This window comes from Choloepus didactylus, chromosome 21 (assembly GCF_015220235.1).
Source record: "Choloepus didactylus isolate mChoDid1 chromosome 21, mChoDid1.pri, whole genome shotgun sequence".
Lineage (NCBI taxonomy): Eukaryota > Metazoa > Chordata > Mammalia > Pilosa > Megalonychidae > Choloepus > Choloepus didactylus.
The window spans coordinates 2022585-2036204 of record NC_051327.1 but is presented as its reverse complement, the minus strand read 5'-3'; the positions used below and the strand labels follow the sequence as shown (position 1 = coordinate 2036204).

At 47.4% G+C, this 13620-nt stretch overlaps 1 protein-coding gene across 6 annotated transcripts in view; it reads right to left on the bottom strand.

Moving 5' to 3' along the window:
• The window catches only part of GGA2 (golgi associated, gamma adaptin ear containing, ARF binding protein 2), a 35238-nt gene extending 22022 nt beyond the window's left edge, over window positions 1-13216 (bottom strand). The window contains exons 1-8 of one of the 6 annotated variants that reach the window (XM_037815258.1): window positions 13083-13214; window positions 5953-6042; window positions 5107-5191; window positions 4216-4291; window positions 3177-3275; window positions 2385-2508; window positions 713-816; window positions 288-368 (exon numbers count right to left, since the gene is read on the bottom strand). In XM_037815258.1, the coding sequence (XP_037671186.1) occupies window positions 288-368; window positions 713-816; window positions 2385-2508; window positions 3177-3275; window positions 4216-4291; window positions 5107-5191; window positions 5953-6042; window positions 13083-13176 (753 nt within the window). In that variant the 5' untranslated portion in view covers window positions 13177-13214. Of the gene's footprint in view, window positions 1-287; window positions 369-712; window positions 817-2384; window positions 2509-3176; window positions 3276-4215; window positions 4292-5106; window positions 5192-5733; window positions 5800-5952; window positions 6043-13082 lie in introns of those variants that run through there. The other 5 variants (XM_037815257.1, XM_037815259.1, XM_037815262.1 and 2 more) reach the window with 5 other exon arrangements.
• Window positions 13217-13620: the final 404 nt, after the last annotated feature.

The following is a 13620-nucleotide window of genomic DNA, read 5'->3' as shown; positions in this document are numbered from 1 at the left end:
CCCTCCGAAAAACAGATTCCTAAACCTGGATCTCTGACTACACCAATTCCTGTCAGTGGGGACAAAGCTGGTGTCTACAAAATGCTTCGAGCTCCAAGGACAAAAACGACTTGGCAAGTATGATTTCTGCTGCCATCCTACTATCCTCCAAGGAGCCCACAGCTGTTCCCCAGTTCAGGGCTAGGCAGCCACCCCTTCTCCCCACCAACAGCTCATCCACACCCCCTGCACATACATATACCCCCGTCAAATGCTGGTTTTAAAGAACCAGCTGGAAAAATGCCCACCTCCTTGACCAGATTCTTAATCAGCCTGTTTGCAGCCTGAAGATCCTCAGGATGTTTGCTCTTCAGAAGCTGTGTAAGAAGCTGGAGAGAGTGAAAAAGAGGAAGTGAAACCGGAAGCACTTTGTTAAATGGCCCAGAGTGGAGGAAGGAGCAATGGAAGAATTAACACTATTAACAACAGCTTACACACTTGACATGCATTTATTACCAAAACTTCACAATACCTTACGATGTAGGTATGACCACCCCCCTTCCCCACCAACCAGTGGTTTCAACAGGGTGGTGGTGGTGTCGTGAAAGGACAATGTCCCCTGGGAACATGGGGCAGTGCCTGGAGGCATTTTTGGTTGTCACACCTGGGGGAGGGGGGTGCTACTGGCAAGAGACACCAGGTGGGCCACCAAGGTCAGGGAAGTGCTCCTCACCTTTGACTTTTCTTCATCAGCATCAAAAATGGAGCTCTTGGGCCAGGGAGAAGGTGGAGGTAAGATTTTGTCCACTGGTAGTTTAGGGTCTTGCTTTATGATTCCTAAAACATGCAATTCATGAAGTTAAGATATTAATATGGATATCCACTGACTTCAACTGGATCCAGTATAAGGTCCAGAAATCCCTAGTTCCTGATGTCCCACTAGGAAAACACTGCCAACAACCTTAAAAGGATACCACCAGGGTGTGACCAGGCTCTGCATAACTTCTCAGGAAAATCCCAGAACCAGCACAAATTTGGGGCATCAGATACTTTGGGGGAGCCACTGACTAAATAACAGAACAACAACTGTGACCAACTAAGTCAGAGGAAAACCAGACACTATGGCTATCAGTCTTTGGGCCTTATGCTACAAAAATACTCATCATTTTAGGCAGGCACATAACCTCCCAGGGCCCAGAAATTATCGTAGCATCCCTAATGAAACTCCAAAAACATAAAGTGATTGTGTGTGACCAGGAAAAACTCTCCATCCTGAATCTGGGTTCCTTCTTCTAAAGAACCCAAGATAGGAATACAGACTTGCAGCTTCCACACAGGACACAGAAGTTGGGAATAGTATCACTACCACCCAGACAATAAGAACACAGGCAATCTGCAAATTCACAACTCTCTTCAATGCATCAGAGAGCTGGGATTGCAGGACAACCAATTAACTTGAGATCTAAGGAAAGACAGTGCCTCCAAGGAGAGACAGGAGACAACACCAATAAGAATAATTCAGCTAAAAAGTTTTAAACATTGATACAGACCAGTGTGAGCTAGCCAGAGAACCCAGAACCTCTGGGAGCCACAGACACAAAGAGAACCGGCTTTTCTCCTGCTGCCTCACCAGGTGCCAAGGTCCACCTAACCCCCCACACTGCCCCCCCCACCCCCATTTCACCACAGAACAAAAGCCTTAAACTGCTGTGGGAGAGGCAACAAATCTGGTAGCCCTTAGAACACTGGTGAAAACCCACTGTAGCTAGGAAAAGGGAACAAAAAAGAAAAACATTTATCCTTGGGGTAGTGGGCAGGAATGTCCTGGGCCCAGGCCTATGGCTAGGGGTGGGACAGGATCAATGAGTAGGTCCTACCCCAAGACTCAAGACACAGTGCCTGCCTAAGACTGGGGCTTCATCAGGATTGAGAATGACTCCCGTCCCACCCCACCCCATCCCACCCCAGCTAACAGCATCAAGTAACAAGTAATAGCAGTGTACTGCTGGGAGAGAGGCAAGAACATGGAGAAACCCTCTGTGAGGTACAGAGCCAAGGCAAGATCTAAAGCTGAGGGTGGAGGAGATATTGAGGAAAAACCCTCTGGCAAATCAGCAGCCCCTCTAAACACAAGGTAACACTAGGGCAATGTGAAGCTTCATATATGGAGGGTAACTATGGCAACAAATCTCAAACCCAGCTCAACTTCTGACTAGAATAACTCAACCTCTCAAACTCACAGCCTACCAGAAGGAAAGGTGTAAGCCCATTTCCAAGCATAAAAACTATTTACCTCAGTCTCCACTGTCTTAAACTTTCAACAAAAAGTTAGAAGGCATACAAAAAAAACATGAACAACATACTGTCAAAAAAAAAAAGACTGCAACAATTAATGGAAGTCAGACCTTGTTTCTTAAGCATCTGATAAGCATCTCGGATCTTGATGTCTTCTGGAAACCAGACCGTCCAACTAAAGAGTATTTCAATGACTCGTCCTTTAACCTTTACAGTGGTCCAGGATCCTAGGTACTGAAAGTAAAAAGGAAAGAGAATCATAGAACTCAAGAGACTTAGGAGACCACATAGCCAACACTCCCACTAAAGAGATGGCTGGTTAAGAGCTGAGGCACAGCTAGGGGCCAAATTATCTGGCCCCTAACCCCAAGGCTCTCTTTGGGTTTCAAGGAGTCAATCTCAAACTGCCAAGGTCAAAGCCTTGTCTACACCACTGGGAACGTTCACTTTTTGATCAGGGCAAATAAGAGCTCAATCAAGGTTGGTTACCTGAGAATGGCGGAGCTTAGACTGGTGCTAGGAGGAAAGGTACAGAGGAGAAGACAGAGGACAAAGCAAGGTAAAGTCACACCTACTGTCTCTTATCTCCACCACAAACCTGGGCCTCCAGGTTTCCTCACTTCCTCCAGATCACCCATTCACAGGGTCATTTTTGAGGGAGAATGTGAAAATACTAACGACCACAGGACAGGGATCAGCTGATGAGCAAAGCCGTCCTGGACCTGGGAAATGCAAGAGCTTTCACATGCAGGATTTTGTCTCTCAGACCACTCACAAGCCTCAGAGACCCAGCAGGTTCCATCATGAACAGGTGGGCCTCTGGCTTGGGAAAGGTGACAAGTGTTTGAAGGTTGGGAGTGGGTCCAGTACAGGGGGCAGGGCTGGGCCTGGCAGGTACTCACCTTTGGGGACAACACTTTGATCAACTCATTCAGGAAGCGGAACTTGGCCACCTCACTGTGGAACTTCTCTCCACAATGGTTCACACACATCTCTAGCACCTGCACAGACAGAGGATACCCATGGGATGGGGAAAAACCAGTGGCTCCAGAACCCACCTGGCTTCCGATGAGCACTTACAGGTGACCCTACACTAGAACCTTGACTATGCTTCTCCAAGCCTATGACAACACTGAAGTTTGAAGGAGAGAGTGACACTTTCTGATTAAGAAAAAATGTCACTAGACCAATCTCGTAACTGCCAGGTTTGTGCTCAGGACAGCTCAGCAGGATGTGTGCACTGAGCTAATACACCTTTTAGGGTGAATCCATGGGTCAGGGAAACAGGTCAGAGAATTGCTCCCTCCCCAGAGGCAAATATCTGCTATGTGGTACCCAAGAAATGCTCAACCGCAGGATACCCTCTGGCCCTCAAGAGGCCAGCTGGGCCTGCACATATTTCCTTTCGTCCACACTGCTGTCTTCAAAATTTCAAACTAGTTAGTCACCAACATTTTAAAATTTGGAGAATTCATATAAAGATCTGGATTTCTGCTTTCTCTTGATAAACAAGAAGTTCTAGCAACACTGGGCACAAGTGCATGCCTGGCAAAAGCCAGCCAGCCATCTGCTGCAGCTGCCTCTTTAGACTGTGCATGTGCTCCCCAGGCTTCTGGTCCTCACCCAGCTGCTTCACTCAATCTGACCCCTGGGGACCCATGACTGTGCCAACCCTGGTCTAACAAGGGAAAAGGGACTAAAGCTTTCCTTTTCTTGTCCCAAAGCCAGATTAGTGCTGCGCTCTGGAAAACAGATCCAAAATGGGACAATCTGAGCCCGGAATCCCCTACATCCTGTGGTTTTCACAGCCTGTGACCACAAATTTCCCAGATGCCTCTCACTCCCAGTCTCAAAGGGACTAGGGCAGAGGCAAAGTCCCTGTCAGCTCTCTCTCCAGCATCAGGACAGGAAAGCTGAGGATAAGGGTCAAATCAAACTTACCGTTAAGGCATAAAGAGCTTCCTTCTCTTGTGGAGACTGGATCTTGTGGGCCAGGAGCCAGGGAGCCTGTGTTGGGCTAAGGACGATGAGAAAAAAACACTAACCAGCCTGGCTAAGTCTGCTAGGGAAGTCAACTCCCTCCCCGGAGCATGTGTCCCAAAGCAGAAGCGGAATGTGACTGGCACATAGCCCAAGTGCAAGTCTCTGAAGGGGGCCAACTCCCACCCACCCTTCTTGTACCTATGGCACCCATATCCTCCTTTTGCCCAGGGCACATCACCCTCCCCTCAACCAACCCACCCCTGAAACTCCAAGCTGGGTGGTCAGGGCCCAGACCTACATGGTACCAGGTCCTGAACAGCACAGCCCTGTCCACTATATGATAAATGCTCAGCAAACACTAGAGCAGAAAAGTGTGATCAAACTTATGGCCCATTTCAAATTAGCTGAATATTCAGTAATGTGTAGATTAAACATCTAGATGATTAATCTGATGTTTCAGTTCTTATACAGATGCTTCAGAAACAGAATTCAACAAAACCTTATTCTTCTCCTGATTTTGAGAGATTACATTTAAATGACAGAGAATACACTGATCTCTTTCACATTACTACATAACCTACCTGCCTTCTATCAGTAATATTCAGAGTTCTTCTGAATGTTGATGTTTCATAATGCTATTTAATTGTTTTAATAATTGCCAACTGCAAACTATTTTTTTTGTAAAACTGTATGAATTTGCTATTTCTAGAAAAATAATATTCTCAGTAGGTTGTGGGAAACAGAAAAGAAAGCAAACCTAGCTGTGCAAAACAGTCTTGAGACACAAAGGCATGCACTTACAGTCTGAGACACCCCCAGAGTCAAGCATGTGTGCCAGAGTCATCTTACCCAGTGGGATCAGTGTTCACCTGTTCACAGAAATTCTGGATAGCTGACCAATCCTGTTCTGACATGCTTGGGTCTGTGGCTTTATCTGTCAATGGAAAAAATTAAATTAAATTAAAGAAGACATAAGGAGGAGGAACATATACCTCCCTAAAACTACAACAGACAATGGGTGTCAATGACACCTCTAGCGATCAGACCTGGGAAAGGGACAGACAGGAACCAGGCCCGGTCTGTTCTACCCGTCAAGCAGTTTTGGTACATGATACACCCTCAATGAAAATCTGCTGATTGAATGAACGAGCAAATTAATTAACAAGCTACTGTCCTGAAAGTGGCTTCCTTTCCATGCCCCAATTCAGGACTTCCCCACTTTGGCCCTGCAATGTGGATGGTCAAGGGCCATCATCTGGAAGGACACCTGTAAGTTTCTTAGCTACATGAGGGTAATACCAGAATATCACCTCCTCAAAAGCAGCCCCCCAAATCTAAGCCTCAGCTCCTTGAGGACCTCTCTTACCACCCTATGTAAAAAGCTTCTTTTCCATGTGTCAGCCTCTTGTCCAGTCTGACCATGGGACCTTCTAGCCTGCACCCCTCAATGTCATCCCTTTCTGCTGCCTTGCTCACCCCAGACAGTCCAGATCCATTCAAGGAAGTCTCCCCCACTGGAACACTCATATTTGGATGAAATCTGAGTTCAGTGGGCAAAGGGTGTCAGCGCACAGCCCAGGGCAGGAGATGACTGCAGAAGGGGGATTCTTGGGAGGCCTGAGATATGAGGCTATGCTCCAATGAGGAGAGGAGGGCCACCCTCAACATTCCTGGAATAAAAGGCTAAATATTTACTTTCCAGTGCTGAGAGATGGTAGCAGCTTTTCCCTCTCCTCTGGCCAGCTAACGAATCCTGTTCCGACATGCTTGGGTCTGTGGCTTTATCTGTCAGATACTCTGCTGCTGCCTAGAATCCCTGTAGAGACCCAGCAAGGAAACCTATGTCATACTCCGGGGTCACATGCTCCCACTCCCCAGATTAAACCAGGCCACATTCCCTCACAAAGGAGTTGCTGAAATTGTTCCTAACCTGTCCTTTCAGAAAATCTTTCCTTACTTCACACTTTCCAGCCTCTGCTCGCCTACCAGCCTCTCCAGTGGAAGATCTTACTGGTACTGGTCCTGACAGAGAAGCTCCTTCAGGCTCTGCAAATAAGAAGCTAATTCTCTCAATCATACTTACGATGTAATTATTCCCTCATATCCACTCCACTCCTCTCCAAATCCTCTCCATTCCTCAAGATCCATCTGGATTTCCATCTCCTCTAGAAACCTTCCACCCATGACTCCAGCCCCTACTAATCCTTCCTTCTGATTACTTAAGACTATGTAGTTAACCTAGAGTTTAACAGTTGTTGACTGCAGTCACATTTATGTCATGTGGAAGTCATGTGTCTCCCTAGCTCTACAGGACAGGTAATCATCCATCTTTCTACCCACTGGCTCCATTCCAAGTGAGAAAACAGCCTGATAAAGGAGAGTGAAGGAATCAGATTATCAATCCTGTAACCCTTGGCCTTCCCCCAGCCCCAAAGCTCTTCCCATATGTTCCATCTCTCAAAATCCTACCCACTCTTCAAGTCCCAATTCTTATGGCTCCTCTTCATAAAGGCTCCCTTGATCTTTTACCACCATCCCCACAAAACAAACTATCTCTTCCTCCTCGGAAGCCCATATTTTACCTGCCTCTCTCTTATGATGGGGATCTCTAGATCCGCTCCTTATTAGTTACATGTCCTTGGACTCGCTGATTCTCAGTTTCCTCATGGGACTGTCATGAGTTAGGCAGAGTGTCTAATGTGCCCAGTTCAGCAGCACAAGGCAGGTAATGACAAAGGAGAGCTAATGGTGGTGATTCTCAGCCTTTCACTTTGGGAATGTGGACATATGCCTCACTGCACCTAAGAGGGATAAAAACTCCTGAAGGCAGAAACCATATATATTCCTTAGAGGGCTTAGCACAATGCCTCACCCAGAGATAAAAATAAACACTCAAGTAAATTATTTAAAGCAGTGATTCTTAGTGATTCTGATTAAGAATCACCTGACATAATTTTAACACCAGTTAAGCTTCAGCTTCAGTGCTCTACAAAGTCAAGGGTGCAACTAAGGCATTCTGACCTCAACACCTGACAGGACCTAGAGGCCCAGAGCAGCACACGCAAGACCAAAGCTCACCACGCAGAAGCCAGCTCTCTCCCTCCTCCCTTGCTGCCAAATGGGAAAGACACAGTACCAACAGGTTCCAGCTTTCTCAAAAAAAAAAAAAAAAAGAAAGAAAGAAAAATGAAAACTTCTATGAGGTTAAATAAGGTTCCAAAATCCAAACCAAAGCAAAGCAGCAAAAAAAGCTATTAACTGTAAGATTGTTTCTTTTTTATTTGCTGTGTCTTTTATCAGGAGGGTTCATTCAAGGGTTATCACAGCCTAAAAATAACAGTAATAATAATAGTAACAGCTGCCATGTTTTTAAAGTTCAGACTGTGGGCCACGCCCTCTGCTGAGTATTTTCCAAGCATCCCTTTCTCTTAATCCTCAGAACTGAAGTTGGTACTCTTATCTCACCATTTGACAGAGGAAGAAACTTGCCAACCACAAAGCTAAGAAATGACAGAAATAAAACTCAGTCCCAGGTCTGCTGACTCTGAATTCTTTAACAGAGGCAGGGCCTCCTTCTGGCAACCAGTTTCTCTGACTCTCTTGCCCACTAAGCTATAAGCGCCCTAAGGTATTTCATTTCCCTCCACATTCTCCAGCACCTAGAACAGTTGCTGGCGCAGGCATCTACTAAATGAATGAACAATTCATCTTCTGCTCTGCAGTTTTTGGCCAGTTGGCAAGACATGCTGCTGAAACCAGGAGATGGCTATTCCAGTTCTGAAATAACTGGGTCTCTGAACACATATCCCAGCCTGCCCATGCTACTTCAGGGGCCTTGAGCAGCTCCAGAGAACACTATCCCCAGAGGACTAGCAGCTGGCTCTGAGCAGGCCACAGCAATTGCCCAGGTCCCTTTGATGTCAACATGCCCCATGGAGGGGCTATGGACCACCCAGGCAAGGACAGGAAGAAACTCGCAGAACCTTTCACTGCTTCTCATTACTATCATGGCCTCCTCAAGGCACCAAGACTGTTTATTTAGATAAACATTTATTTACTAGACAGCACCTGGGCATGACAAAAGGATGCTGAGCGAATTGGCTTACCAAGAGAAAGTGGTTCAGAAGCCAAATTGTCTCACACCAGCTGCCAGCCAGCCACTGGAGCAGTGACTCTGACACTAGGAGCAGCCTGTGCTGGCAAGGGGAGCCCTGAGACTGGGGGAAGCAGTCACCTCCAGGAGGACTCACTCCCTCAACAGTATTCTCTGCACCAGACCCTACAGCACAGACATCTTTTGGCTCAACACATGCTAAAATCACACGAAGAGCCACCCACAGGAAAAAGGAAGGAACTCAATTTTGCAGCAGCCCACAGTATTTAAACAAATTGCAATCTAGACTCTCCAGGGCCCCAAGGAAGGCATAAAGGGTGACTAGGAGGAGGACTGGACGTATCACCCAGGAGAAGATCCAAGCAGAAGGAAGAAAAGGATTTATCAAACCACCTGACTTTAAGCTACCTCCCTGGCAGCCCTCTCAGAGCTAGAAGTCCAGAGACCAAGAGGAAGGAGAGCTACCCTTTTTTTTTTTTAATCATTCTTTTTTTATCATAGAATACATAAAAGTAATAGCTTTCCAAATGCAATTTAACAAATAGTTAGCAAATTTCAAAGAATATTATAGGTTACAATTCCAGTTTGCTATTTCCTTATTATGAAATATAACATACAAAAAAGTAATATCTTTCAAAGTATGATTTAACAAGTAAATATATAGGAAATTTGCAAGGTTATTATGAGTTACAGTACCACAGTTTATTTCCTTATTGTGAAATATAACATACAAAGAGGTATAGCTTTCAAATTACAATCTAACAAGTAGCTACAGAAAAAATTTCAAAGGATACTATGGGTTATAGTTCCACCATTTCATTTCTTTCTTTCTAATTATTCTAATACCCTAGCAACCAAGAAAAAAAATACATATAAAGATTCAGTATTCACAACCCTTTGCTAAATTCCATCTTGTCTTTTGCTACCCCTTCCTCTAGTTTAATCACTTTCCCAATCTTCAGGGATGTCTAGGCAGGGAGAGCTGCTTTTAACAGCCCAGGACTGGCAATAACCTGCAGTGTCCACCAACAGGGAACTGGTTACACAGATTCCAGTGCCTTCATAAGACAGTGCTTTCCCTTGACAAGAATGAGCCGGCACTGCGGAACAACGTGGGAAAAGCAGCAGCAGAACTGAATGCACAGAAGACTGCCATTTGCCTTCTGGTGAGAACTTCCTGATGTTCCTTTGGAGAACCACCCCCCACCCTACCCCCACTCCCATTCTAGGTCTAGGATTCGGCAGGGTCTGACCACTCCTCACCCTCCTTTGGTTCTGGGGCTGAGCACCCCACCCACTTATCCGTGTCTAGGCCAGCCCATCTGCACATGTCATCCCCTCTGGCCATACAGACTGAATCCAAGACGGACGCAGGTGTGAACTCCTTGGAGCCACAGGACAGACTAAAGAGGGAGGTATTATTACTGTTCCCATTTTAAAGACACGCTGCCTTGCTTGCCAAGCCAAGACCTGCCAGGGACCCAAGCCTGGCCGTCCCTCAGCCCCCACCAAGATTCCCTTCCTTCTCCATCCAGCCTAGACCCATGATGCATCCCTAACGATACTCCATCCTGGCCACACCAGCAACCTTCTCCCCTCTTTCCTTTCCCAGCACCTCCTCTACCACCCTCCCACCCCCAGCAAATCCGGTTTAAAGCATAATTCACCTTCTCTGTTCCTACTCCCGGGTAAAACAAGTCACAAACACCAAGATTGCACATGTACATTTCTCATATCCGAGCAACACTCCCCAAGCCTTCTAATGCAATGGATCTCAAGGTGGGGGGGAGGGGGGTGATTTTGCCCCTTCCCACAGGACACATTTGGTGACATCCAGAGACATTTTGGTTGACCTGACTGGGGAGAAGGGTGCCACTGGCATAGGGTGCCACTAAACATCCTACAATGCACAGGACAGCCCCCCACAACAAAGAATTATCAGACCCCAAATGCCAATAGTGTTGAGGTTGAGATACACTGTGGGTTTCTGTTTTTCTTACCAGGCATTCCCGAACTTCCCCACCTTCAGGTCCCGTTCCACCTCAGCCCCCAACACTCAGCAGGCAGTCTGAGAGGTGGTGGGGCAGCCTCACTCACCACCTTATTTGCATGTGCAACCAACCTTATCACCGTCCCCGCAACACTCAGAAAACCTTCCTCTTTACGAGGCCCAGCTGCTCCCTTCTGCGCCAGGGCTAACCTCCTTCAGTACCTTGAGGCCTCCCTCCAAGGGTCCTTGGCCTTAAAGCATAAAGACGGGTTCCCCTACCCTTCACTCCTGAATTCCTCCAGCTACCCTCTATCCTTCCTTTCACACAGGAGCACCACAGGAGAAAAAGCTGGAAGCCAGTGGCTGCATCCTCTCCTCAGTTCTTATACTTCAAAATAGTTGCCAAACTTTTAAAAGCTCTGAAGATTTCACATAAAATAAAAGTTTCCAGCCCTCCCTAAAAAACCACAAGATCTAGCAACCATGGGCCCATACCACTCCAAAGAAGGTGGAGCTGAAGAACCCCCTCCTTTGGGCAGGGGACCAACCGCCTGTACGTAGCCACAGGTCCAAGCACTCCGGCTCATCTCCTCCACCTGGCTCAGTTGCTATTTGTTATTCTACCCAGCCCACTTCACTCCTGTTTCTGAAATTCCAGTATAAGCCTACCTTTTTCTTTTTTTAATATTAAACAAAAAAAATTATTTAAGAAGAATACCCCCCTCCTTTTTAAACAGTTTTATTCATATACCATACAATCCATTCAAAGTGTATAATCAATGGCAGAGTTACACATTCACCACCACAATGAATTTGAGAACAGTCATTACTGGGGGTGGGAGTGGAATCCCATGCCTCTTACACTTCCCTACTATTGACACTTAACTTTGATACAGTACCTTTGTTACAACTGATGAAAGACTATTACAATGTTACTGTTAACTACAGTCCTTAGTTTGCATTGTCTTTTTTCCCATATACCACCCTACTGTTCTCCACTACCTCCTAACTCAATTTGCCTTAGGTTCCCACCACCTAACTAAAAGATATCTCATCAGTAATCTTTTAGTTGCCCAACTCAAAGTTTTCTTTTCCTTCCTTACCCTACTCTACCTTTTGCTAGCAAAACCACCAGCCCCACCCCTCATCTGAGATCTGTGGCTCTCTTTTCACCCAGCTCTCCCCCTGCCTCTCTGCTAGGTCCTCAGCATTCAAGCTGCTCTTCTTCCCTGCTGCTTAAATGGCAGAGTTTCCCATGTTCCATCTCCAAACCTCTGCTCTTTATCTTACACTCTCCTTAGAAAAGCTCAATGCCGAGGGACTGAAGACTCCCAAGCTGAACCTGCAGCTCTTAACCTACTTAGTGCCAACTAACTGCTTAGAGAATTCTCTTTTTTGACTGTGCCACAAGCGCCTCAAACTCAACTCAATCGCCCTTTGCTAATTAGCTCCTTCTCATAGGTGAGGCTCAGGTAACTGATTGCTAAATCAACCAGCTACTGAAACCTGGGATCCACCCTAGATTCCTCCTGCCTCCATCCCAATGCATCAGGGCTGTTGATTCTGCCCACTCATCATATCTAGCAGGCAGCCCTACCTTCCATCTCCACTGCCTCAGTGCTACTTTAGCCCCTAAACTACCAAAACAGCCTGAAGTCCTACCCTCCCTAACAATCCAGCTCCCACTGGCTAGCTGCCAGAGATGCTTCCAACAGGTGTACTCAATCACAGATTGTTCCCTGAACTCCCCACCAGGCCTCCATCACAGGATAAAATATGGACTCCTTTCTGCAGGTAGAAGACCCTTCAAGATCTTGCCCCAACTAGCTGTGCAGCCTCATTTCTAGATTCTTTGCTCTTTAAGCTTTGAACTTCCAAAATACTGACCTCCTTCATGCTCCACTCTCTTGTCCCCCACCTTTTGCAGGTAGTTTCCTCTGCCTGGAATGCTAGTGACTCCATCGTCCACTCCAATGCTACCTCACCTGTGACATTGCACAGGTAAACAAACCAGCCCCTACAATCACACGGTGAACACCTCCCCTCCCCCCCCCCCACAGTTCCGTTAATGATAAAAATGTGCTGTCATCGTCGACTGGTACCCACTTAAAAAAGTCTTTGAGAGCAAGGTCCCATGTAACGCACGTCGGCCTCCCCAGCTCCTAGCACAGAGCCGGACAGGCCACTAACCGAGCATTGCCAGAAGCATATATTCTTTATCCTCTCTGAACCTCAATTCCTCATCGGTGAAACGGGGACAATAGCACCTTTCCCCCGAGGATTGTCCTGAAGCTTATAGAAGACAGTAGAAGAAGCCGTGCAGAAGTAAACATCCACAAAAGATATAAATGGGTTGTTTTGATGTTAGAAGCAGCGGCCAGATGGAAATTTTTCTCAGTTGCAAGGAGACTGCAAAAGGCTGCGCTTGCACTGCTGAGCCTCAAGTCGAAGCGTCCCCCCTCTATAAACGGGGTCAAAAGAGAAGCTATCTCAGGAGGCATCAAAGAAAAGCTCTGTAAGTGTTAACCACTGCGGTTGTTAAAAACGATTATGCATTGCTACTGAAGGGGGGAGGGTCAGCGGGGAAGGGGAGCGGAGAGCCCAGCCGGGGCCCCGCCGGGAGTTTGGGACGCCGGCCGCGGAAGGAAGCACCAGGGAGGCGGGAAGCGCGGCCTCACGTGCGGCGCTGCGCCCGCGCCGAGGGCCCGCCCTGCTACTCACTGAGCCACAGCTCCAGCGCCGGCCCCGGGGGCCCCTCCGCAGGCTCGGACCCCGCCGCCGCCCCGCTCCCGGCTGCCAGCGCCGTCGCCGCCATCGGCCCAGCCCCGCTGCCGTAGCCGCGGCCGCCCCAGTCCCTAAAGAATCGCCGCCAACGCGGCGAGCGCAAGTCGGCACGTGACGGGGCGGGGCCAGGTCCGGCTCCGCCCACCCGCGCAGGCCGGGCGTGAGAGACGCTTCCCCCTATCCCGCGCCCTTCCCGGCTCGCCCTGCTCGGTCTCGTAGACCAACGGCAAGGTCACGGCCGGCAGAGCCAACCTCGCGAGGCCTTCGCCCTTCTCCTTCCGAAGTGGACTTCCAGGTAAAATGCCGGATGGCCAGGTAGATTTGAATTTCAGTTAATACTTTTTTTTTAAATGAATCTTACTAGAAGAATTACACTTTATCGAAAATTCAGTTTTAATGTTGAATTAAATTTGAAATTCAAAAATAATTTTATTTGCTAAATGGCAACGTATTCAGGAGGGTCTTCCCCTGACCG